A 25,451-nucleotide genomic window follows, 5' to 3' on the forward strand; every position below is an offset into this window, starting at 1 on the left:
AGATGGGGAGATGAAAAGAGAGGAGGAAAAGAGAAAAGATGAGAAAACCAGTCATTTGAGAACAAGGAAGAAATGAAGATACTGTTATCACTGAAGCTGGGAGTTCAAATTGATGACTATCCTTTGCCCAATCCATGACAGCTATATTGCTTCCTTTTAGACACAGCTTGCACTCGACATTGCCCTGATGTCCTTGTCCATATATTACTATGACTACTGTAACGGTAGAAGGGCTTTCCTAATGCTTTCGGGGCACACCTGGATAAATGGTTCAAAGCACAGCATTAGGATTACGGTGTTCCCCCAAGTTTGGCTGCATTGCCAAGTCATGTTGACTAAGCATAGATGTATAGTTGAGAGGAACAGTCTGTGTGAGAGCAAATCAGCGAGAGAGAGAGAGAGAGAGATGACACTAGCTGTAACGTGAGGATGTCCTCTGCCAAGACTGGCCTGAGAGCAGCAGACAGGGAAAGGCCAGATGGCCTCACCTAAGGGGGTACAAATACACATCCTCACATTTTTTTCTCTAACAGTAAAGCAATATGTACACAATACTGTACCATTACATGGTACAAAGTGTGTACCTACTGTACGTCTGTCTTGGCACGTATGTGTATATGTATATATGTGTGTATGTATGTCTGCGCCTGCATACAGAGGCTCATCAATCCCTGTATAAAGCAAAGGCGACCAAGGACAAATCGCTTGCTGTTAGATTCATCTGTGCCAGGGAGACACCATGGGAGTCCTACATGACCTAACACCCACTCTCTTCACTAATTAGACAGAAATGAGCAGTTGGAGTGCAGTGCAACTGTAAAGCCGATTCTTCTAAAGCAAACTCTTATCTGTCACATTGACTGCGCACGTCACATACTTAATTTGAAGTCTGTGTGGAAAAATAGCCTTACATCAATATCCACTTTTCCCTGCGTGAGTGTCCTCGTCAAACTTCTTGACAAGCACTGGAGCTTGTCAGCAGTATACAATGAAAAGCAAAACAAAATCTTTATGGCCAAAACACAATCATTTGAGTGGAGTATGGTGCAGTGTGTGCTGCTCACTGAACAGAACTGCATTGTCCGTTCTGATACTTCCATTTGACTGCAACTGGTCCTAATCTGTACGTTATTTGCTCTGAGACCTCCTCCAATCGACTGTGAGTGGTCCTAATCACTGAATCACTTGTTCTTGAGACCTCCTCCTGACTGATTGGTCCTAATAACCTTGTTGTTTTCTCTGAGACCTCCCACGACTGAGATACGTCCTAATATCTGTGTTGTTTGTTCTGAGACTTCCCTTGATTGTGACTGGTTCTAATCACCATGTAATTTGTTCTAAGATCACCTCCTGACTGTGACTAGTCCTAATCACCATGTCATTTGTTCTGAGATCTCCACCTGACTAAAACTGTCTTTATCACCATGCCATTTGTTCTGAGATCTCCTCCTGACTGTGACTAGTCCTAATTACCATGTTGTTTGCTCTGTGATCTCCTCCTGACTGTGAGTGGCACTAATCACTGCGATTGGTTCTAACCACCGTGTCCTTTGTATTGAGACCTACCTATGACTGTGATTAGTTCTAAATACTGCATTGTTCATTCTGAGACTGCCCCCTGACTGTGACTGCTCCTAATCACTGTGCTGGTCAGTCTGAGACCTTGCCCTGACTGTGATTGGTCCTAATCACTGCATGGCTCATTTTGAGACTTCCCCCTGAGAGAGACTGGTCGCTGCATTATTTGTTCTGAGACATCCCTCTGACTGTGACTAGCACCATAGGCTTGTTCAACTTAATGTGGTGCTGTGCAAATATAAAAAAATGCCTTTTGGCTTCGTTCGGTACGATAAAATTTTTTTGTTCGACATGCACTGGCGCCACTGGTGCTTCTTGATGATATACACCATGTGAGTGAAGCGGCTGCAGTTTTCAGAGCCAGATGCTGCAGATGCTCACCACCCGACTGCACGAGCTAAGAGATGGCTTGATGATAACAGAGCCTAATCCTCACTGGCTAGAGGCTTCCGTGACAACTTTGTAGACACCATTTTTTTAGATATACCTTTTTTGTTACGGTGTTCACTTGTGAAATTCAAACTTATATTCTTCAAAGAAATGCAATATCTGATGTGTGAATGCCATGAGGGTTGCCGGCACACATGGGGTGTCGCCGGGAAAACTGTCTGGCTTGACGGTGCTGTTCTCAGCTCCTCCTCCAAACGCAACCGGCTACTCTCAGCGACTGCAAGGAAAGATGCCGTTCATCTCAATCAAGCCCCACATCTTTCATTCCGAGGCCTGCCCCTGACTGCAACTGGTTCTAATCACTGTGTCGTTTGTTCTGAGACTTCCTCCTTACTGTAATTGGTCTAATGCATATAGCAGCCTTCTAGTGGTGCTGAGACATACACCAAAGTCTTTTTAAATATACTTAAAACACCACGCCCAGCACTAGTTCAAGTTTGTTTAGTTCTTTCATTGTCTAAATTATATTGCCAGCTTCACTGGGGATTTGGCAATTAAATCAATCAATCAAGCAATAAACAACACAGCTTTAGACACTAATAATGTGTCCAACACTCTAGGACTGGAAAAGATGGAAACCCAAGGAGATCAAAACATGGCAGCTAAACACTACATGTTCCGCCATGGCTTGCATAAAATGTTCCAATATGAGGCTAGGCTATAATTGGTTTAATAGATGCTATTAATCCTAATCCATGCAGAAATAGGATTTAGCAAATATAGAACTTGTGAACCCCCCAAATGAATATGATCCTTGGTGGCCTACCAAGTCTGCATGACCTTGACATTTATTGTAGCACCAGAAAATGTACAGCCATTTCAGCACTGCCCTTCATGATGCACTGCACACAAATAAACCTTCAGGATCTCTCTCATGCTCTCAAGCAGAGGTTTGCTTATACACTCAAATGCTTCTCTCTGAAGATGCTGGGACTTTGAAACACCTGCAATTTGCTGTTACATTATTGCTTGTCAACAGTCATTAGCTATAGATACAGAGTGGGCACATTAACCGCGAGTTTCAGTCTTTAGCAAAGACCACCACATGTGTGAAAACTGTCCTGTCTGGAATCCTCTTCATGCATTACAAACAGAAAAATCATGCAAATTTATCTTACAAACAAGCCACAAGGGATGCACTGATAAAAATTCTGAGCTGCATCTAAGAATTAAGATTCAATCTGGCATACCAATGTTACATTTTTATATTTAAGGGTAAATGAATGAATCAAAGATCAAATGAAACAGTCTTAGCAATGATAGAAAATGCTCTTCTGCACACATCAGTCAGCAAAATTAGCTTATCCAAAACTTGATCATATATAAATAAAAGCTTAAATATCAAATGGATGTCGGATTGTCTAATATCAGTTAGATCTGCTCTAATGAGGGTAAAATAAACCCTGATAATATGCACCATACCAAACATTCATGCAACTATTTGTATATTGTAAGTTGCCTGGAACTTCATTTCCATGCTTTCAACACATTACTGTACTAGTCAACTCAGAATAGATAGATCTATCTATTTTTCTTTCTTTACTATTAATGTGTATGTTCTTTCTTTACTATCAATGTGTATGTGTATGGCCCAGTGAAATCAATCGTTTTGACTGGCTGTTTCATGAAGCTTGCAATTGTTTCAAATGAGTTGCAGGATGGTTTACATGAAGCAACTCAAGTGCAAGCTAGTTTAATACAAGTTTCATACAACTGAAGTTGCAATACAGTTGCAAAGCTAGCCTGACAAGAAAACACCGCCAGAAGAACAAAACTGGAGGGATCCTTCTTATTAAAAACCAGGCCAACATCTTCCATATGCCATGTGTGGACAGCCTGGGTGTGCCGAGTAGGTAGGGACAGGTGGTGTGTATTTCAGGCTTTAGTCTCACCTAGACAGGCCAGAGACTGTGCCCAGCGTGAGGGCCCCACTCAGGGCCCCTGTGGCCTAGCTCCATCTTCCTCTCTGAGGCAGAGAGTGACTCACTGAGCCTCCAGACACTCCACCAGAGGAGCTCAGCTCCCTACCCTCCACCACCTTGTCCTACTCGCAGCACCTACAAACTGGATGTGCAGGATGGACGTGAAAGGAAGGGTACTTCCTGGCTTTAATAACACATGAGATTTCTTGTTGGAATTAGTACCAGCTACAAAAAACAAACAAAAAAAACAAAAACAAACAAAAACATTCTAATGAGAGCATTACATTCCCTACCAGGAAGCTGAAATATGCAGGACATTTTGGAAACTAAATTTTTGAACACTAATTGATTCTCCAGCAGAGTATTATGGACTGGAGAAAGGCAATTTCTGCAGTATCGACTGTTATCAAATTTAATCACGGCTCCGAAGACAAGCCACCCATTTGCCCACCACTGGTATCAAGCTCTAATACTGTTTGCTTAATAAGGCTGTGAGAATCAATTAAATTCAATTTCATGAGAAAGGGGCTAAACAGGGGAGACGCAATTTAATTTCATATTCTAGTGGCTGAAGAATGTAGGGGCTCTGGAACAAAATGGGCCAAGGCAGGTTCAATCCCAAAATCTATTCAAGAGATACGACAGACCAAAGATCTCATTTAAAGGAGGGACAGCATCCTGGGTTGCATAAAGGTTTGAATGTCACTTTAGTTGTCAAATAATTACAATTCCAATGTACTGTAAAGATTAGCAAAACAGCATGAAATTGGCCATGAGCACAAGCTGGGTTGGTAATCTGTAAATTATATATATTAATATATAATAACCTCTAATATATATATATTAATACATAAAAAGGCTGGCCACAGAATGGGTTAGTCATGAATAGATTTTGCCTAGAACAGTGGAGAAACAGTCAGAGGCGACTTGAGGGGTGCGGAACAGGCACAAAGAGCAAGGAAGTTTTTTTATAGACACAGGCTAGCAAAAGCATGCAGGCATAGCGAAAAAGATATACATACACTGGGGATAGGGATGACCTGGACCTGATCACACTGAGAAACAAAATCACACAGAGAGAAAAACCAGGGAGGGAGGAAGGCAGGGAGAGAGAGAGAGAGAGAAGAGAAAACATAAACAAAACACAACAAATACATGGGGACTCACATTGAGAATGTAACCAAACAACGCTAGCTACTACAGTTTATGGTATGCTATTGCTAGGCAATGAACAGGCGCTCTGTAAACACGTCCTGGTACACAGTCAAGTCCTGTAAAATGATTCCCTCCGCTTCAAGGTTCATCGAGTTTGTATGAATGCATGTGCTCCTTTTAAAAAGAGAAGCTGGACCGAAACAGGTCAGCTCTGACCACATGTACTTGTAAAATGGTGGGACATTCCTCTGCAAAACGCGAGTAAACACTACTGGTAATGTGATCTGGTTTAGGCCCATTTATAGCTGCCTGTACCTGCCTTGGCAGCAGGCACACATGTTTGTGGAGGAGCATGCCTTGGTGCCTTTCCATGGGCAGAGGGTTCACCATGCACCACACAAACATTGTGTATGTGTGGAAGGAAGGGAAAGAGAGGGAGAGAGACACCGAGAGAGAGAAAAGGAGAGAGAGAGGGGGCACAAGGCAATCCATCACTCGAGACACATACAAGGCACACTTTATTGGGATAGAAGAAGCGGCAGTACTTTTGCCAAAGTGGGAGAGTGCGTGTCTGTGGCAGCGAGAATATGCGAGGGGGTGAGTGTGTGTGTGTGTGTGTGTGTGTGAGAGTGTATGTGTGAGTGAGGGAGTGTGTGTGTGTGTGTGTGTGTGTGTGTGTGTGTGTGTGTGTGTGCGGGGGCGGGCGGATACTGAAGAATGTGTGTGTGGCGAAGCATGCCCATCATTTCTTAAGCTGGATGGTAAACAGCGCAGCAAGTTCACTGGGTTCGGAACAGCTGGAAAACTTTGCGGTGTGAACAGAGACATTGAGTGCACAGAGTGTACACACTGCAGCAGCTCACAAACAAGAAACAGGGAACGCAAAGACAAGGCAAGACTTACGAATGGACAGAACAGCTTCTCGCCTGAGGAGGGCATCACTAATAACTCACATATCAGCATTAACTGACCTACTAGTATCACGGGGCCAGACATGATCTTGAACAAGAATACAGGGGACCACTGGTGCTGAATTGTGGGGCTAACAAGGGTACGCCCCCTTCAAAACCCACCCCTAAAGTCCTGCATTCTGTGTTCTTTTAACATACAGAGTACAATCGATAACAAGCAAAACAAGCTAACTAGCGAAATGCTATCATTAGCTAATGGAACAGTTTTCCCCTGCAAGAAGTGAAGTTTAATTGTACCACATCTACTGCATTCTCTGTATACTTTTACATGCTTATTTTTGTTTGTTCGGGGATTTTCAACCATGTAAACAACCATAGGCTATCTACAGGCCTATTGTCCTTCGCACAATGCTTTGAGCTCCACCTTTATAAGCTGTTCGAATGGTTTACAAATTTCGTACTCAGTTTGTTCCCACCCTAATAAGTCTACTTTCCCACCCACATTCGTCCCAACATTTCTCATGGTTCTCCAAAGACATTCTCATTAAGAGTTCACATCTGGCCTTGTGAGACTACCGATCTATCCATGCTCTGCCCACAGATGTGTTATATAGTAGCAACTGTTGCACGGTTGGACATGCTTAACAGAACACAGGCAAAAATCACACTGAATCTAATAAGAAACAGTAGCTTACAACTCAGCTTTGGTCAAAATACATAAAGTTTGTTATCTTGTATGTGTGAAAGGTCACACTGCTGAGATAGACTGGACTTTTTTTTGTTGAGTAACTGGGCTAGCATTAGCATGGCAGCAAATTCATCACTGCCTAGTTTCGATTAGCTACGATAACATAGCCCAGTTTGGTAGCACTGTATTTTAAACTGAAAGTCACCTTATGTAGTGACTCAAAAACAGAATCATTATTGGTCAAGTACGAGACGTACATGAAATTTCTCTTTGGTGAAAGTGTCAACATGAGCTCCAATTACAAAAAAACAATTTCGTTGCTGGTAGCAGAAAAATGATTCCAATATACTAGTTCTATGCAATTTTACATGTTTCAAATAATTATTTTATGAAAACTGTGAATAAAAACTACAAAATTTTAGATGTGTTGAGAATGATGAACTGTAGAAGCCATAGAAGATTCTAAAATGACTGAGAAAACTGTATAACACCGAGAATAAAGTTGCAATAAAATGTAATAGCCAGAATTCATCATATTTCAAAAGTGGAGACCAAATCTCAAGGCAGGTAACTTGCAAACACAGTACAGTACATAATTTATTAATTTCCTTTTCATAGAATGCTTGGAAAAAACAACCTGTTGGTGTCTAGCTTGTAATATTTAAATGCACACAATACAAGCTAATATATATAAAATAACAAAAATTGTTAATATGTTAAGCGTTTCCAAACTTTTGAACCCTAGTGCATGTAAAATAGACAAAACACAAAATAATCTACAAATAATATAAAAGTTACAAGTACAGTTACATTACAAGTAGTAAGGTTATATACAGATCTCTACAATTTCTCATTAGACCAAAAGGACAGCACAGCAGTTGCTACAAAACATCGCATTTGTGGGCGGAGCATGAATGAGTCAATTAACAACTTATTTGTTCAGAGTTGCACAGAATATATTTAACCAGATCAGAAACACAGATTAGATTAAAAATGAAACAGGCTTACCTTAGGAGAGCCACCGTTTTCCTCGGCAGGTGGAGGCAGGGTGCAGGTTTTGTTGTTGGGGGCTGGTGGTTCCACATTGTAGTTGCGGAAGCAGCAGAAGAAGGGGCTAAAGATGCTCCTGCTCCGGTGTTTCTTTAGGCTGCTGTTCGACTGCGAGACTGGGGTGAAGAAAACACACGCACACACACTGGTCACTGAAACGCCCGTAACGCACACTGCTCAAAACATCTGGAAGTTCACCTTCTCTGCCCTGTAACTTTAAACGCTGTTGTCTCACATCTGCTTCGCTCACTCGAAGGAGGCTGTTACTGCAGAGTGAAGGGGGAAAAAAAGGAAAACTGGGAAGTGGAGTTTTCTATTGGTCCGAAAACCAGGCTCACATGACAGCCATACAGCACAAACATTACCTTCTGTATTAGCATATACAGAACATGTTTCCATGGTAACCCTGTCACCTTTGCCCCATTCACTTGCATGTATTCTCTCTAAGCGGCACGTAGCACAGCTTACATACATGGCATTGGTCGCGTATTGCAGTACAGAAGTTACGCAACTCGCACAGAAGTAAAAGACTACTCCTCAAAACCTCCTCTGAAATGGACAGTGTGCAAAAGCTTATACGCTGCAAAAACATAGTAGTGAACATGACTTTCCAACACGTATTAAGCTAAAATGATGCAAGTCAAAACTATAATAAGGCTAGATTTAATAACTGAGCTGTCAAAACAAAATCAGAAAAGTTTTCAGTCCTGGAGCAGGACAGTGTAACAGCAGTCAGAAGGAGCAGCATCGAAATCTTGACTTCTGACTGGAGACCCACGTACGGCCTAGTTTCCCCTCTCAAGATGAGTCATCACCCTGTCGCAAATCTCCATTTCCCTCCATTTGACAGAATGAGCAACATTAACCTCAATTACAGGGAAAATAGGTGTGCTGATCCCCATGCTAAAATGAAAGAGCATTTCCAATTACTCATATGGTGAAGTGAGTAGTGTGAAATGCCGGCTCTGCAGCAGTCGAGGCATGCAACGGCCACAGGAACTGTGCAGCCAGGGCTGCAAAAACAAAAACAAATATTTCTATAGTTGCATCACTGCGTTTCACTCCAGCTAGCCTACTGAGGATCGATAGAAAGAACAGTAATATGGACGTCACACAAATTCTTGCAAATTGTGACATAAACAAGTGTAAAATTTTACTGTTAGGGATGAACAAGCATTTACTGTTCGATTTCATACTGACAACTGCACTATTCAAGCTTTTAAAAGTTATTTTAGAGGTATTTACTCACAGCACTGTGCAAAAGTCAGAGACCACCCTTTATTTATGTAATTTCCAGTCAAAGCAGTCATTAAAGTACAAGTTATTCATTTTTCAGTATAGGGAAAAATCATACCTGACATAAAAGAAGTCTCACATTTTCAGTATGTATTGTGTCCACCAGGTTCAGTCTTACAAGTTGGTTTATTTTATGCTTCTCACAATCCAAGTAATCCTGAATGCATCATGTTGAGGTCTGGACTCTTTGTTTGATTTGCAAATTTCCTTCTATTTCGTCTATGTCCTTTTCTCAGTGTGGGCTTCTTGACAGCTACACTTCCTTTCAGACTCATAGTTTTGAGTTGTCTTCTCACACTGCACAGATGAACAGAAACACCTGTGGATTTTTTCAGATCTGAAGCAAAAAGTATTGTTTATTTGATGTGCACAGTTCTTTGGAGTCTATTTTGGAGTATATTTTCTTTATATCTACACCTTTATAACTTTCACTTTTTTGCAAGTGGATTTTCTTTTATTGTCCTATATCTCCTCAGAAAAATTAATAATATAATAACTGTTTGCCTGGAAATTAAATACATGAAGGGTGGTCTCTGATTTTTGCACAGTATTGTAACATTATAGACATTAAAAATTTGAGCTGAATGAACCACTCCAAAAGAAGGAACAAAAGAATGAACAATTTCAACGGATAATGCTCACATTTTTAAGCATCTTATTTTGTTTGTAATGTAATTAAAAAACTATACTATCTGAGCTCATTTTTATTCTTTTGCTGCACTGAATAGAATCTTTTCTATTCAGTGTAGCTTTTATGCTTTTAAAGGGTCTTATAGGGTATATTTAGACTCAAATCTCAACCATTACGCCACTGATCTTAAAAAAGGCTTATAAGAAACGATGCCCATTAAAAATGTGTTAGATGACATGCTGCCAATGTAATCTTTTTTTTTTTTGAACAAGCAGTCATTTACTGCCCATTCATTCCAAATGTGCCCTATTGTATTTACTACATGCCATGCAAGTGAGACTTGAAAAAACCAAAATGTCAGAGTTAGCCTTTAACATTTAATTAAAACATGTGACGCAACTTCCCTACTGAATATTTAACTCATCTCCTCAGATAAATAGCTAGAAGAAATCATGCCAGCCTACACTACAGCCGTGCTACTTTGCGGTGACCTGTTGTGGGTTCAGCTGGCCTTACGCAGATTGTGTTGCACGTTGTCTTGAGAGCCAAATACTCTTACTGGCACGGTAACAGTTTCAGCTGGGCACAAGTAATCAAAGCAGGCAGCACTGCCTGCATTTACTACGACGCCATCCATCATTGGTAAAAGTCTCTACTCTTTCAATGCCGTTTATCTCTGGTAAAAGTCTTTCTTAGTCACTCTTTCAAGTAAAGGCAAGAAGTATTATGATGTCACCACTACTGTAGCTGTTAGGAAAACAAATGTGACTGAATTAAGCCTCTAATTAATTTACTTGTTTTGGGATTAATGTTTCATGGAAGAAGACAAGCCCAAGTGGGTTTCCACCACTGCTGGGAGGTAAATATTTACATTTCAAAAGGAGGCACCTCATTCACTACTTCAGTCAGACTACATAATGCATGTGTCCACCACGTCCAGATACCATAATAGCAAGAACCTTGGGCTAATCACAGTGATTTTCTTCCAGCTTGAAGAAATAAACTGTACCGTGACACGATAGCAGAGATGTAACAACATATATTTTTAGGTTTGATAATATTTTTGATACAATTATATTTACTATTCCACTTCAAACAAAGGATGGCAAAGTAGTGATCTTATAAAACAATACAATTGTTCTATAAACAGTACAGAAAAAGATGATCACAGATTGACTGATTAACTGATTCTTTCACTGCCACACAACATGTCAGTGGTAATTGTATTTAGATGTAATTCAATTCTGTTGTAGAACAATACACATAAACATGCAATATAATACATAAGTAGTAAAGCACATGAAAGACCCTCAGGAGAGAGCAAAGGGACAGTTTTAACTTTTGATATATAGTTTTAAATCTGAATTTTTCATTTTTTCCAACACTGTATCAATATAGTCATATTACATGATGACAATAGTGGCTGATATATTGTTTCATCCAATTTTCATGTATTGGTTCAACCAAGTTTGTTTAGCTGTATCAACCAGTTGTTTTTTTCTCATAACTGTAATCGACAGAAGCAGTAAACAATGCTGCGTGCAAGATGCATCTATTAAATGTCTATGCATGTAAAATGTGCTTTGAGTCTATTTTTGATGCACACCGTGCAAGGCTCGCTAGCAGTTCTGAGGCAGAAACAGTACAAAATGCAGTATTCTTGCTATAACGTACAAGCTAGGAAAATAAACAAATTAAAAAATGTACTCTGGAGGTGGTTCCAACCTACCGCATGCACCGCGTCACTTCTGGCGTGAAATCGCCAGTGTACTGATATGTCATAACAAAAGTAGAGAATGCAACATACCAATAACAAAACACGCTGAAGTTAGCTTGCCTAGCTGAATGGCATCAGGGGTATCAAGGGAGTTTTAGTCATGTTTCAGATTTCCAATATAAGGTTGTCCTGTTCTTTTGAGGTTAGCCTTTAGCCTAGCATTGAAAGCCCACTCGTCAGTTTCGCTCCACCTACAGCGCCACCTCACTTGGTCAGATATCAGAAAACAACATGGTCTTGGGGCATACTCACAACAAGCCAAGAATCAGCTTTTGGCAAGAATGACTTGTAATCCAGCAGTGTCTGATGGTCACAGATGTAAGCATAAGGGTATGAGACACCTGTATGAGACAAACTACTTGAGTTATTTGGATGTGAAACGTGGCATAAATGTCTGACCATACAGCCCACTACTATGTGACAGTATTGCTTATAAAGTCAAAAGACACTGCAAACAAACCCATCTACACTGCTATGCCATGCAAAGTATAATTATATTTGTGATAAACCCTTTTTCCTTGGCTCTAATGAAACAAATTAGTCTGACTGCCTCTTCTGCCAAAGCTCTTCCACTGCAGCAATTCAGCCAGAGTGGCAGTATCTATTACTTCAACATACTGTAATGCGTTTTCTTTTGTTGACAAATGTTCTAAAACTATTAAGGGCTCTACATTCACTCTAGTAATCCTCTCTAAGAATCTTTGTTTTCCCATTACATCTGAATTTATCCATGGAGCGTAAAGAGCAAGCCGATGCTCTATACAAACACAAGGAGTTTACCCTGGATGATCAGCTGAACACAAAGGATGATAAAAACCAACCAATAACAAACAAATGATAGTTTTCAAGAAATAATTTAATTCAATCCATGGAAATAAAATTATTTAATATTCTCTGTGGATACGTGGACACGAAAAACTGCACAAATACTAGATGTATTCAGGATTATTGTGTCTTTTGTGGCTGACTCTGTACAGCCAATTCAGCAAAGTGACGTGCTGCTGTAAACCTTAACACAAAGTGGAACATTACTGGGCATGATGAGATCAACTAATCATGAAAAATAATCCATGGGGGGTTCTAAACTAGCTTTCTACTGCTTGTAAATCTGCTACTCAGTGATATAACTTGGAGACAACTTACAGTATCAAATCTACAGACAGCTGAGCTTCACTTAGATCTGCTTTGGATGCCATCAGCCTGCTGCTTTTGTGCTTCTCCCAGCTACAGAGCCTGTGATGATGGTAAAAATGCTTCATTGCTAATTAGGATGTTACTTGGGAGGGCTGCAGAGGAGCTGGCTACAGCACACCAATTTAGCATTTGTGGCACTTAAGCTATGGTTTTCAGAAGTTATTTGGGGAATGAAAACTTGGATTTCTCAACTTCTGATCAGCCAACATGTTTCCAAAAACCTTAAAGAACTATTTTATAATCTAAAAAGAACAGCTGTGAATTCTTTTAAAGCCATCCATAATAACATTTTATTCCATAAAATAGTGGCTGTTTATATTTAAATGTGCACTTTACACATGGTGTATCTGTCAAAATGTGTGTATACTTTAAACTGTTTTGAAAAAACAGTGCATAATACATAAAAATGAAATAAACAGTATGGAAATCGAATCACTGTTTGTTTAACATTCACAATATACTGCTAACTATTAAAAAAAACAAAACAATCCTAACAAAACAAGCTATATCAGGTTTGTTACATATTCTACTAGCATAGAGTACCAGTACTCAGTAATCTTGGATGATATAGTAAATTTAGAAAAATGATTTACGTCAGCAGAATTATAGCAATAAACTATATCATTTTGATCCAAAGTACACATCAATTACAAGGTAGCACATGTGGTGCTATAAAATCTTATACTATAGCATGCCTTTTCCTTAGTGGTAATATAATTACCATATAATAACCAGCTGGACTTCTGCTACTACTTAATAATTTATAAAAATAAATAACAATATTCTGCACACAGACAGCATATAACAATGTTAACATCCAGTTCATCACCACATGCATTTACTTGGAGACCAAAAAATTGCCCAACTGGTACTCTGGCGCCTTTCTTCTGGACAAGCTCATTTTACTTCCACAAGAGAGTAAACCTCATGTACCAGAGTCTCTTTGTTCATTTGCAAAAACTAGAACATTATATGACAGACAGAAAAAGCAGCTATAAGCTGTTTGTATAGCCTTTATTTAAGCTAATGTTCATGATTAGATTATTTTTGTAAAACTAATCATATACAAAGCGAATGGATAAATAAGAGTGAAGCAATAATATAACAAAAAATATATCATATGACTGAGAAAGAAAAAAGATTATTGGTATTTATTAAAATGACTGTTATTGCTGAATAATATCATTTATTGGTCCAGGGCAAATTTCACCAATTTTGATGTCTGCATTGTTAAGTCACTGAGATTATTAGAGTTTTAATATGAAATATTTACAATGGTAAAATAGCTTCTAGCTTTTCTAGAATGGCCTATTTCACACAAACCACTGTTTACATCTTAATGACATAATTATGCAGAAATTTAGAAATATCAGTGGGCTTAAATATCACCTGATACCGCTACACTGTGATATATTTGGAAAATACTGTGGTATAGAATTTTATCACCAGTACCGTATAGCACTACACTTGATCAATTATCTTCATCTTGAAGCTGTCTTGATATTTCCCGCCAGGGTTGCCAGCCTTGCGAGGCAGCATAAGGGGAGGAAAGAGGGAGGGAAAGAGGGAGGGAGGGGGCGTAGCAGAGAGCAGCCAGTGTGAAGAAGCCTCAGCTGAAGGCTGCCTCCTAACCACCCCAGCCCTCCGACACCACCGCTCAATACAAACAGAGCTTTCTCCCTGTCACAAACAACATTGCTGAAAGTTTGGTGCTGCCAGACACACACATACACACGCACACACGCCTAAAAACATATTCTCTGGCTGCCCACAGGAATGTGGCTGGAGTCAGATTGCCTGGTAATGCCACCCTCTCCCTCTCCGTCTGATCCAGAGTATTACACTTCATTGCAAATGTTAAAGTGCAACGTTTTCCATTAAACCTGCGCGCCGCTGAACAAACAGCGGTTAACGAGGGGCCTAAGAGCAGCACAAGCTTAACACAGTCATTTGTCAAGCAAGATAGTGGAGGAGACATTGGGGTGAGAGCTGACTTATAACTGCTTTAGTGAAGCAAGTGAGGGAAGCCAGTGAGCTGTGCTCCACGGCCTGTTGAAAACATGACTGACAGCTTCGGTTTTAGTAAACGAAACAAAAACAGTTATGTTTAAGGAAGCACTGCTTATAGGACAAAGTTGTCCAAGCTCCACTTCTTCTTCTGAGCTTTGTTGTTGTACTTTTTTTTTTTGGTAAGAGTCGCAGCAGGCTTTGTAGAGGAAAATGACATTAGGAGCTGTAGTGTTGTGTTCATGTTTCCCACAGTCTGAGAAAGAGGTAATCTGATGCTGGGCTGTCACATGCATGGGCAGGGCCTCTCTCAGGGCCCGAAGGAGAGGAAACGCAGGAAATTCCTCACATTCCTGACAGGAAGAGATAATAACCCTCCGACCCGCAGCGGGAAAAAATGCCCATCGGAAAAGAACCCAGTCCACGGCTGTGCTACACAAGGGAGTACCGCTGATGGTCCAGAGTGCTCACGACAAGCTGTCTGTGTGCTGCAAACAGAAGAGGCCAAGGAAACGGACAGGCACAAGCAAAGAGACAGTGAATGAGGAGAAAGAGCAAGCGTGAGAGAGAAATGTAGGGAGGCAGGTTCAGGCTGCGTGGCAGTGAAGGTGTAGAGATATGTGAAGACTGCTGCGGTTTAAATAATTCAGATGGAAACACTGCAGGCCCTCTGTGAGCACCCACAGAGCTTTATGCAGTGAGAAATGCAAAGGGACTGAGGAGGTCAGCCACTGCAAAGGAGCCAGCATGCCTTTACAAATCAGTCCATGTTGTTCAGATAAGACAGCTAAAAACAGAACGGTTAGAGGAGAAATGAAAATCAAAGCAATAAAAATAATGGATAACAGTAGATAAACATAATGCCCAAACTAGTACCAGAAATAAACAGGAACAAACAGCAAAAATTCCCCCTCATTCAACATTTTGCCCTTTAATACACAGACATGGGGCAAAAATGCTTCCAAAATAATGTTATGATAGTAAAAAACCAATATGAATCAATTTCTAAATGTAATAAATAAATGTGAAAATGTTATTTTAGAATAATTCACAAAGTGTCCCTAAATCTCAGTCAGTGATGACAAAAACTGGCCCTTAAAGAGCCTATATCATGGACATGTTTCAATCGCTGCCCAGTCAATACAGTCCATAAATGGAAACTATGCTGCAGAAAAAGCCTAAACTGAACTCACTGTTTTTGTTGTGTCATGAGAACATATTTACATTTATCTGCTTATTCAGCCTACGCTTACAGTTTATTTACAAATATCAGTTTAAAGGCACCGCCTGTTGAATTCTACAGGATGCAGTGAGGTTATAAAATGGTCATGTGAAAATGAGCTATGACCATTTGTGTTACATAAACCCACAAAATTGTTGTAAATGAACATAAAAGGAAAAACTAAACTAAAAGTGCAGAATATGGGGCCCTTTAAATAAAAGAGCATCCCCAATTCATGAAGTCCGTATATGACAACTAAGCTGCAAAAACAGCACGTTTTAAATTCACTGTTTTTTGTGATGTCATGAAAAACAACACATTTACATATATCCACATATTCAGATTACAGCAGCTTGGCCTTAGCCATTCATGCTGAATTTATATAGAAAACATTCAGCCTGGACTGTTTTTGAATGAGGCACAATACAGAGCAGTCAACCAGAACAGAGCTTATTTACATGTATCAGTTTAAAAGGCACAGTAACAAACACAGCTGTTTAAATTCTACGGGATGAAGAGAGGTTGGAAAATGGTCAAGTAAAAATGAACTGTTTGTTTTGGTTACATAAAGCCACACAAACTTCAGAGGGAGGGAAAGAAAATACAAGGAAAAATGAAGGATAAGACCCCTTAAAAAAGTAACATTTCCTTCCCTGACCCAAACTCTTGCTTCTTAATGCAAAATTCCCCAACCGCTACAAATGTTTTGTGTTTTTCCATGGCTAGTCCACATCTTTAAGAACAATAATAGCGACTCTAAACACTATGCAAATTGTTTTTGTGGTTAATTCAGTCAATTAAACATTGCTTTGCACAGCTCAGAGGCCAGGCTCTGTAATGCCCTCAGGTCGAATATAATTGGTTCTGAATGACTGCTCGCTCTACTGTGACATTTTCCACTATATGTTAGACAGTGAGCAGCTGACCTGTGGATGATGTAAGACAGAGGACATCACGGACTTGAGTCAGGCCACTGAAGCAGACAAAAAACCCTCTTCATAGTCTAGCGTTCTCATTATGTCTACAAGTATGCCTTTCAAATCTCTTGTTTGTAATTCTGTGGCTGGAATATACAGTTCCCCTCACTGCGATGTCAAATAAGTACTTGTCTGAAGCATATTTAGCCTGTGCTTTATCAGTTTCAAAGTGTTAGTATTTTGCTGTGAAGATAAAAAGCACTTATGTTTAATAGCAGCGTGAGGGCTTGTGGCTGTAATCTAAAGCATAGAAACGTTCTTAACAATGCTGTACAAACAAGGCAACCAGGGTGTTTCAAACATTTGCACGAACACTGGAGGTGAGACAAGGCAAGGCGCAAGCCTATAATTCAATGTTCCAAAAGCTTGAACCATCACTTTAATAACTACATTAGAAAGTGAGATTAAAAGATGTGATAGAAAACTATACACACTGTTATTATATAGAGCAAAACAGGTTCTCTAAGTAACAAAAAAGGTTCTTAGACTCATAACAATAGCCAAATCCCTGAACCTATTTTTTAAAGGTTTGTTTAAGAACCTCATGCAACAGGTTTTTCATCATGGAGATTAATTTTTTCATTTTGGTTTTTGATTCCAGTTTAGTTTCAGTTACTCTTGATGGTACATTAATTCTTTTTGTTTTGTTTTTATTTTCTGAAAAGTATTAGTTTTAATTTAGTCTGTATTTAGTATTATGATGAAGTTTTTGATGAGACTATAATAAAATTAACACAACAGTAGGCTGAGCTTGGCTCGGCTCCAGCTTCCCTTAAAGACGGCCAAGCATGGATGGGATCCACTTATAAACTTTCATTCATGCACTGAAAAAACAAAAAATATTTTTATTTTGTTTTAGTCAGTTTTGCAGTGGACATTATAGTTTTAATTTAGTTTTTGTTTTTAAAACTGTTGGGGTTTTTTTGTTTTTTTTTACAGTTAACAAACACATTTTTTCTTTGCTAGTTTTTGTTTTAATAATAGTTTTAGTTAACTATAATAACCCTGATATACACAATACATAAGGTTACACCTGACATTAATAATACAGTATATGCACTGTATGCATATATAAAGAATACAGTCATATACACCCCTGGTCACATTACATGTTTTGTGAAAATAAGTTAACACATACTCTACAGGGAATGAAGATGTTATTTTCCGTAAATATAGTGCACAGTTTCTATTTTGTTGTCCAGTTTAACATATTGGAAAGTAAAAATGTGTAATAACTTTTACACAGGTCACATTATACGTTTTCTTTTTTCCCCCAATATGTTAAATTCAGCTAATAAATATTAATTGTGCATTAAAATGTGCAGAAGTGTGTAAAGGATGTGTTAATGTATTGTTAGTTAAAAAAATCAACAAAACATGTCACTTGAACAGGTGAGCCCAAACTTTTACATGCGACTGTATAACAACTGACCATCTTAACACTCTGCAAGCAATACAGCATTATAATAAGTGAATGTCAAATATAAAAAGAACCATTTTCTGAATCATTTAAGCATTTTAATGGTTCTTTAAAGGTTTGCATAAACTACTGTTCAAAAGTGGAATCATTGTTTTCAATAATGATAAACAGCTGTAGATAATTCTGAAATGACTGGCTGAAGTTATAATAAAATGAATATACATAATACGTTACATTTCAAGTGGTAATCATGTGTCAGATAACTTGGTACAAAAAAATAGATAATTACAGTGTATTAATCCTTCAACAACAAAAGTTGTTGTCCATGCGTAGGGCCATATTACATATAACAGTAGAACACAGTGAGAAGAGGGCAGTAGCGTCAAAAATCATGACAGATTCAAGATCATAGTGAATGCACAGTCCATGATGCGTTTTAGTGGTCTTGTACTGACTCTGATGGCCAAAACTGTTAGCTACACAGTTTTGGCAAGCTTTTTACTACAGCTACACTGGCAGCTAATCGAAAGCTTCAGGTAGCTCCACACTGCTCTGCCTAATATTCAAAGCGGCTTGTGTCGGCAACATAATGTTACATAATGCAATCTTAGTAGTGTTATCATTTTGGGTTGCACAGCGTGTCCGATTGAAAGAGGATTGGAGGGGATCTGAACGTTCCAAGCACACACATCTACATATCTCGACACAGACACATTAGATGCACCGAATCCTTATGTCGCTGCTCAGCGGTTCGGCAGAAACACGCCGTAACCTCCTTGGCTAGATGGAGCCTGTATCTCTCCTCCCAGAGTGCATCGTTCTGTATGGAGCTTCCAGCACCCTGAGGCCACGCAACTGCAGCTCAAGCGTGAGGCAAGATGAAGGATGTGACAGGCACAGCGGAATTAGCCGCAGAGAGCTCGGCAAAAAACAATGAGGGAGATCTGACTATCTGGGCTCGTTATGCAACGCGGCAGCAACCGCGGCCCACGTTGTTTTGAGAGGAGGAGGTTTGCAGAGCGAATGGAGGGGAGGGCGAGGAGGAGAGAAAGAAAAAGAGAGGGAGCAAAAGCAGTTGGGATCAAGGAAAAAAGGTCTAGAGGGAGATCCAGCACACTGGCTTTAAAGGAAAGACAGGGAGAGCTGTGAACATGAATGTCATGCACAATTAGTTTTGTTCTAGGTCACAGCAGCTTTGATATTAGCATATGTAGGCTCAAAGAACAACCTCTTGAGATAACATCTTATCACAAAGGTGCCCGATCCTGGTCCTGGAGATCTACCACCCTGCAGAGTTTAGCTCCAACCCTAATCTAACACACCTGATGCAGGTAATCAAATCCCTCTGGGGCACCTGACTATACGAGCCAGGTGTGTTGGATCGGAACTCTCCAGGGTCAGGATTGAGCACCCCTGTCTTATCAGAAAGCAGACACTAGTGCAACAACTAAATATGCACTCCAAAAGCAGTACCAAATTCGTACAGACGCATGATTAAAACTGCAGTTTTAAAAGTCAGTCCCAGTATTAGGATTTGATCAATATTTAATACAGTTTAATGATGATTAATGTGTTTATCCATATCCAGAGAGGCAGACATTCTTCTGGATGTGCACAAACTAGTTCAACCTGAGGCAAACTGCTGAAGAAACAACTAATTTCACTAAGTTTCTCTACAATGCACTCTACAATTTCACATCAAACTACTGACAGACCACTGACTTTATATCTCAAGAACAAAAAAGTGCAGAAATTTCGAAAAGTCACATGCAATTCTGCAGACTTTAAATTGGGACAACTTCAACAGAACTGCCAAAGAATTATGTCCTACATGGCTTTTAACCAAGATCAATATTGTACACTCCACCTATGTGGACTGTATGGGTGTAATAATATGGGTGTAACAATGCATTACTGGGAAGTCACAATGCAAGACTGTGACAATGCATTGTGGAGAATAGACTTCTGTTAATTAAGCCATCTAATTTAATTGCATTGTTCTGAACACCAAAGTTCACAAATCAACCAGCATCAATCAACAATGCATTCGAATAGTCCTCCTGCTTCCCAGCTCTACTGCTGTTAGTAAGCGGTTCAGCAACATGGTTATAGTGATCATTTTCATTCATTCAAATTTTGCTCAAAATATTGTGAGAACTGAATCGAATTGTGAGTGTATCTGCACACCGGCAATAACCACTCAATCTAAGAATACAACAATAAAAAATTGGTCTTCCCAGAAACAGATAAATGAGCAACGACAAATTAAAATTCAAAGAGAAAAAGAAACTACACAGTGCTGAGGAATTACCAACACCACTTCTGAGCAAGCTGCAACAAAGACCACGCTATAGAAGACATCAATCACCAAAGTCACAAGCTCTGACAGCATGATAGGAGGTATAAAAGCATGCACTTTAAACCCCAGCCACTTTAAGTCACAACCACATTTCACAGACAAATAAAAAAAAGTTCAGTTAATGACCTAACTTATACAGTTACAGTCTATCTATCATTTACTTAATAATAATACTCGCATAATATCTGTCTACTTCAGTCCTGGAGGCTCTCTGCTCTGCATAGTTTCATGCTTTCACTGCTAAAACACGCAACTTAGCTCATCAGGGGCTGGGAAATTAGCTAATGAAATTATTTTGCTGTGTTAGAGTGGGAAAACCACCGTGAAGTGCACGGGGAACTCCAGGCCTGGTGCTGGGAAACTCTGACTTTTACATTTATTTGTTCAGTAGACACACATAACCACAGCTCATTGGACAGACAGATAGATTATGGTCAGTCTTTTTGTCACACCTTTTGCTCTGCACTTTCAAACAAAACATACTAGTGTGATCACAAATTAAAAGTGGCCCAAAGTAGTCTAGTGTAAATAAAGAACTTTGTTTGGTTGGGTTTTCTTTGCTTTCTCATGCTGTACATTATTATCTAGTAATCACAGCTTGAACTACTTGAACAGGCTTGTTTGTATCTAGGCTATTGTGTCTTTTGCACAACTGCTCTAACTTATGTATAGAACTTCTTACATTGCCTGGCCACATTGTCTTTAGATTATACCTCAAAATGTAGAGTACAGAGCCTGTATACTGTAGGTCCGCTGAACAGGAAGACCTCTTGTAAGTAAGAGCTCTGCTGTAGCTGTACTCATCCTTATAATAGCTGCATATAGCAAATGAATGCATTCATATATTAAATATAAAAAGTCTAAGACATCTAAAAGCTGCTGTAGTCAGAGGAAATTGATTTCTGGCAGGAGCCCAGCATTTCTGCATTGGTATATTCCTCCTGACACAGGCATCAACCAATGAAAAATAATTCAAAGGCTGCACTTATAAATTTGTGGGCTGACACCAATGATCAATAGTTCTATGTCCACATTAGCTGAAACCAATGCCAGCACCAATACGTCAGATTTTGTTCACTTAAGCATAAATACAAACAATAAAACTGGATCCAACAGTGTGTACGCTCATACAGAGCATGAGTCAATTCATTCACAGTGATACTGGCCTAAACATCAGTGAAACTAAACTGATAGCAGTTTGGATATACTATAGTCTACCCTGGACGACTACGCTAGGCCTAACCCTTAAACAACAGATTGAGGGCAAGCTTTATACTATATAACACAAATATGATTGGAAGGAGCAGTGACACGGCACTTGACAAGCCCTCTCTCCACATATACATGTTGCATCATCAAAGTGTACATTAAGGATGCACGGTGATATCAGAATCAGCAGATATATGCACCCAAAAAAACTCTCAGTTTGAAAAAGATGTTTATATTTGACCCATATTTTGAACCAATATTTGATAGCATATTTATTGTACTCTACAAGAGTACAACATATAGGCAACGCTGGACTACTGTGATGAATACAGTGAAATTAATAAAATGCAGATATTTCATGTCTAACATTTCTCTGTAATGCCAATACAAGCAGATCCCAATTTTGACATTTTATGAATATCCATACATCAGTATCAGCAGACACGTGCACGAAAAATATCCAATATCGGCCTACAGTTCCCATATCACCGCATACCTAAGGCACATCACTCGAGAACAAATACAACTCAGATGCCTACAAATGCACTTCGCACTGACACAAACTGATAAATTTAGCACTAGAGTCCCTGTGTCAAATGCCACAACTAGTGTTACTATGACATTCCTATGGAATGTGGCAGAGAGGCTCACTACAACAGAGCACACTCTTGAGGCTCAGGAAGAATCTGAAGTTTTTCAGTTCTTAAGAGTTGAAGCAAAAGAGAGTCTTGGTTTTATCAGAGGTAAATACGTCAATATACAGCATTCTGAATTCAACAAAACTGAATTCACTCATGAGCTTCAATGACATCTACATCCCCTTGTCTTACAGGCTGATTAACATACTGATATATCTCATATTTTCTTGGAAAAATACATACATTCAAGACAGGTGAGGCATTTGTTGGAGTGAATTCAGTGAAGCAGCTCTGAACTCACTAAAAGAAAGAAACCACTCTTTCTCCACACACACACACACACACACACAGCTTTTGTCCCATTTAGAGACTCTCCCTGGAGACACACTCACCATTAAATGGAGTTCACCCTGAACTCTGAAGACTACGCAAGCACTCTGCTGTGTGTCCCCACGCAGCAAAGCATTTTTTAAAATATGTGCCACAGTGACTCTCTCTTTTTCCGTCTCTCTCGCATATATACAAACAAAATTTTTTGTTTTCAGCTCAGCACCAAGCCTCCACCTCACCTCATGGCATAGGAATGCCCTCCTCGTTATCTTTATTGTCCAGTCTATCAACCTTTAACACCTCCATTACAAAAATATATGTGGAATTGTATACATCTGCATGGCTTTGTTTTAGGGATGTACAAACCCCATTTCTGGCGAAGTTGGGACATTTTGTAAAATGCGACAAAAACAATAATCTGTGATTTGTTAATTATCCTGAACCTTTACTTAACTTGTTACTTTACTTAAAGTACAAAGACATGACTTTTAATGTTTTGGCTGACCAACTTGATTTCATTTTGTAAATGATAACATTCTACAATAAGCAGGTGAACTGGTAACAGGTGAGGGTATCATGTTTGGGTATAAAAGGTTCATTCACCAAAGGCTCAGCCTTTGCAAGCAAAAGATGGGTCGTGGCTCACCAACTTGTGCCAAACTTCATGAGAGAATTGTCAAACAGTGCAAAAAGAACATTTCTCAATGCAAGATTGCAAAGAATGTGGGTCTTTCACCATCTACTGTACATAATATTGCAAAAAGATTCAGGAAATCCAGAGAAATCTCAGTCTGTGTGGTGCAAAGCTGAAAAAAAACACTGCTGAATGCGTGTGACCTTCAGACGGCACTGCATGAGAAATCATCATGCTGCTATGTCAAATACAGCCAAATGGGCTCAGGAGTACTTTGGAAAACCGCTGTCACTTGTAATTTTGTTATACAAACAATGCCACACATCAATCCTATGCAGACAATCCTATGCGAGTTCTCTGGGCCTGAGTTTATCTCAGACAGTAGAAATGTGTGCTGTGATCAGATGAGTCCATGCTTCAGCTTGTTTTTGGGGAAAAATGGTTGTCGGGTTCTCAGAGCCAGAGACGAAAGAGACCATCCAGACTTCTATCAGCGAAAGGTGCAAATGCTAACATCTGTCAAGTCATGGGGATGTATCAGTGCCTATGGCGAGGGTTCCATTGACACAGAGGCATATACTGGGATTTTTGAGAGACTTATGCCGCCATCAAGACGACATCTTTTCCTGGTAAGTCCACAGTTATTTCAGCAAGACACTGCCAGGCCTCATTCTGCACGTGCTACAACAGTGTAGCTTAGTAGACCCAGAGTGCATGTGCTTGACTGGCCTGCATGCAGTCCAGATCTGTCTCCTATTGAAAATGTATGGTGCATCATGAAGAACAGAATTAGACTACACAGACTGCAGCTAAAGTCTTGTATCAAGAAAGAATGGGCAAAACTTCCATTTGCAAAATTGCAACAATTAGTATCCTTAGTTCCCAAACAATTAAAAAGTGTAATAAAAAGGAGAAATGATGTAACATAGTGGTGAACATGCCTCGGTCACAATGTCACAGCTTTTTTTTTAATGTGTTGCAGGCATCAAATTCCAAATTTGTTTAGATTTACAAAACAGTTAAGTTGGTCAGTGACAACACTGGAAATCTTTTCTTTGTACTTTTGTCAGTTTCTGGAAATGGGGTTTGTGAATGATGAACCTGTCAACAATTAACAAATATTTATTCAACCAAACAGTTAAAAAAACGTTCATTTCATTTCCAATAAACCACAGTTCCTATTTGAACAGGCTGTTTTGACATTCAAGTTGAGGAATGCTTTTGAATTGTACATGAGGATGCAACAGGTACAGTGGTGTGAAAAAGTGTTTGCCCCCTTCCTGATTTCTTATTCTTTTGCATGTTTGTCACACTTAAATGTTTCAGATCACCAAACAAATTTAAATATTAGACAAAGATAACACAAGTAAACACAAAATGCAGTTTATAAATGAAGGTCTTTATTATTAAGGGAAAAAGAAATCCAAACCTACAGGGCCCTGTGTGAAAAAGTGATTGCCCCCATAAACCTAATAACTAGTTGGGCCACCCTTAGTAGTAACAACTGTAATCAAGTGCTTGCTATAACTGGCAATGCGTCTTTTACAGTGCTGTGGAGGAATTGTGGCCCACTCATCTGTGCAGAATTGTTGTAATTCAGTCACATTGGAGGGTTTCCGAGCATGAACTGCCTTTTTAAGGTCGTGCCACAGCATTTCAATCAGATTCAGGTCAGGACTTTGACTAGGCCACTCCAAAGTCTTAATTTGGTTTTTCTTAAGCCATTCAGAAGTAGACTTGCTGGTGTGTTTTGAATCATTGTCCTGCTGCAGAACCTAAGTGCGCTTCAGCTTGAGGTCACGAACAGATGGCCAGACATTCTCCTTCAGGATTTTTTGGTAGACAGCAGAATTCATGGTTCCATTTACCATAGCAAGTCTTCCAGGTCCTGAAGCAGCAAAACAGCCCCAGACCATCACACTACCACCACCATATTTTACTGTTGGTATGATGTTCCTTTTCTGAAATGCTGTGTTACTTCTATGCCAGATGTAATGGGACAT

At 39.5% G+C, this 25,451-nt stretch overlaps 1 protein-coding gene across 3 annotated transcripts in view; it reads right to left on the reverse strand.

The window, feature by feature from the left end:
• ctdspla (CTD (carboxy-terminal domain, RNA polymerase II, polypeptide A) small phosphatase-like a) overlaps positions 1-25,451 on the reverse strand; it is a 47,131-nt gene that overhangs the window by 12,637 nt on the left and 9,043 nt on the right. For 2 of the 3 annotated variants that reach the window (XM_036557901.1, XM_036557900.1), the window contains exon 2: positions 7,713-7,870. In XM_036557901.1, the coding sequence (XP_036413794.1) occupies positions 7,713-7,870 (158 nt within the window). Of the gene's footprint in view, positions 1-4,972; positions 5,006-7,712; positions 7,871-25,451 lie in introns of all 3 variants that reach the window. The other variant, XM_036557898.1, reaches the window with a different exon arrangement.

Source organism: Colossoma macropomum, unplaced genomic scaffold, assembly GCF_904425465.1.
Source record: "Colossoma macropomum unplaced genomic scaffold, Colossoma_macropomum, whole genome shotgun sequence".
Taxonomy (NCBI): Eukaryota; Metazoa; Chordata; class Actinopteri; order Characiformes; family Serrasalmidae; genus Colossoma; species Colossoma macropomum.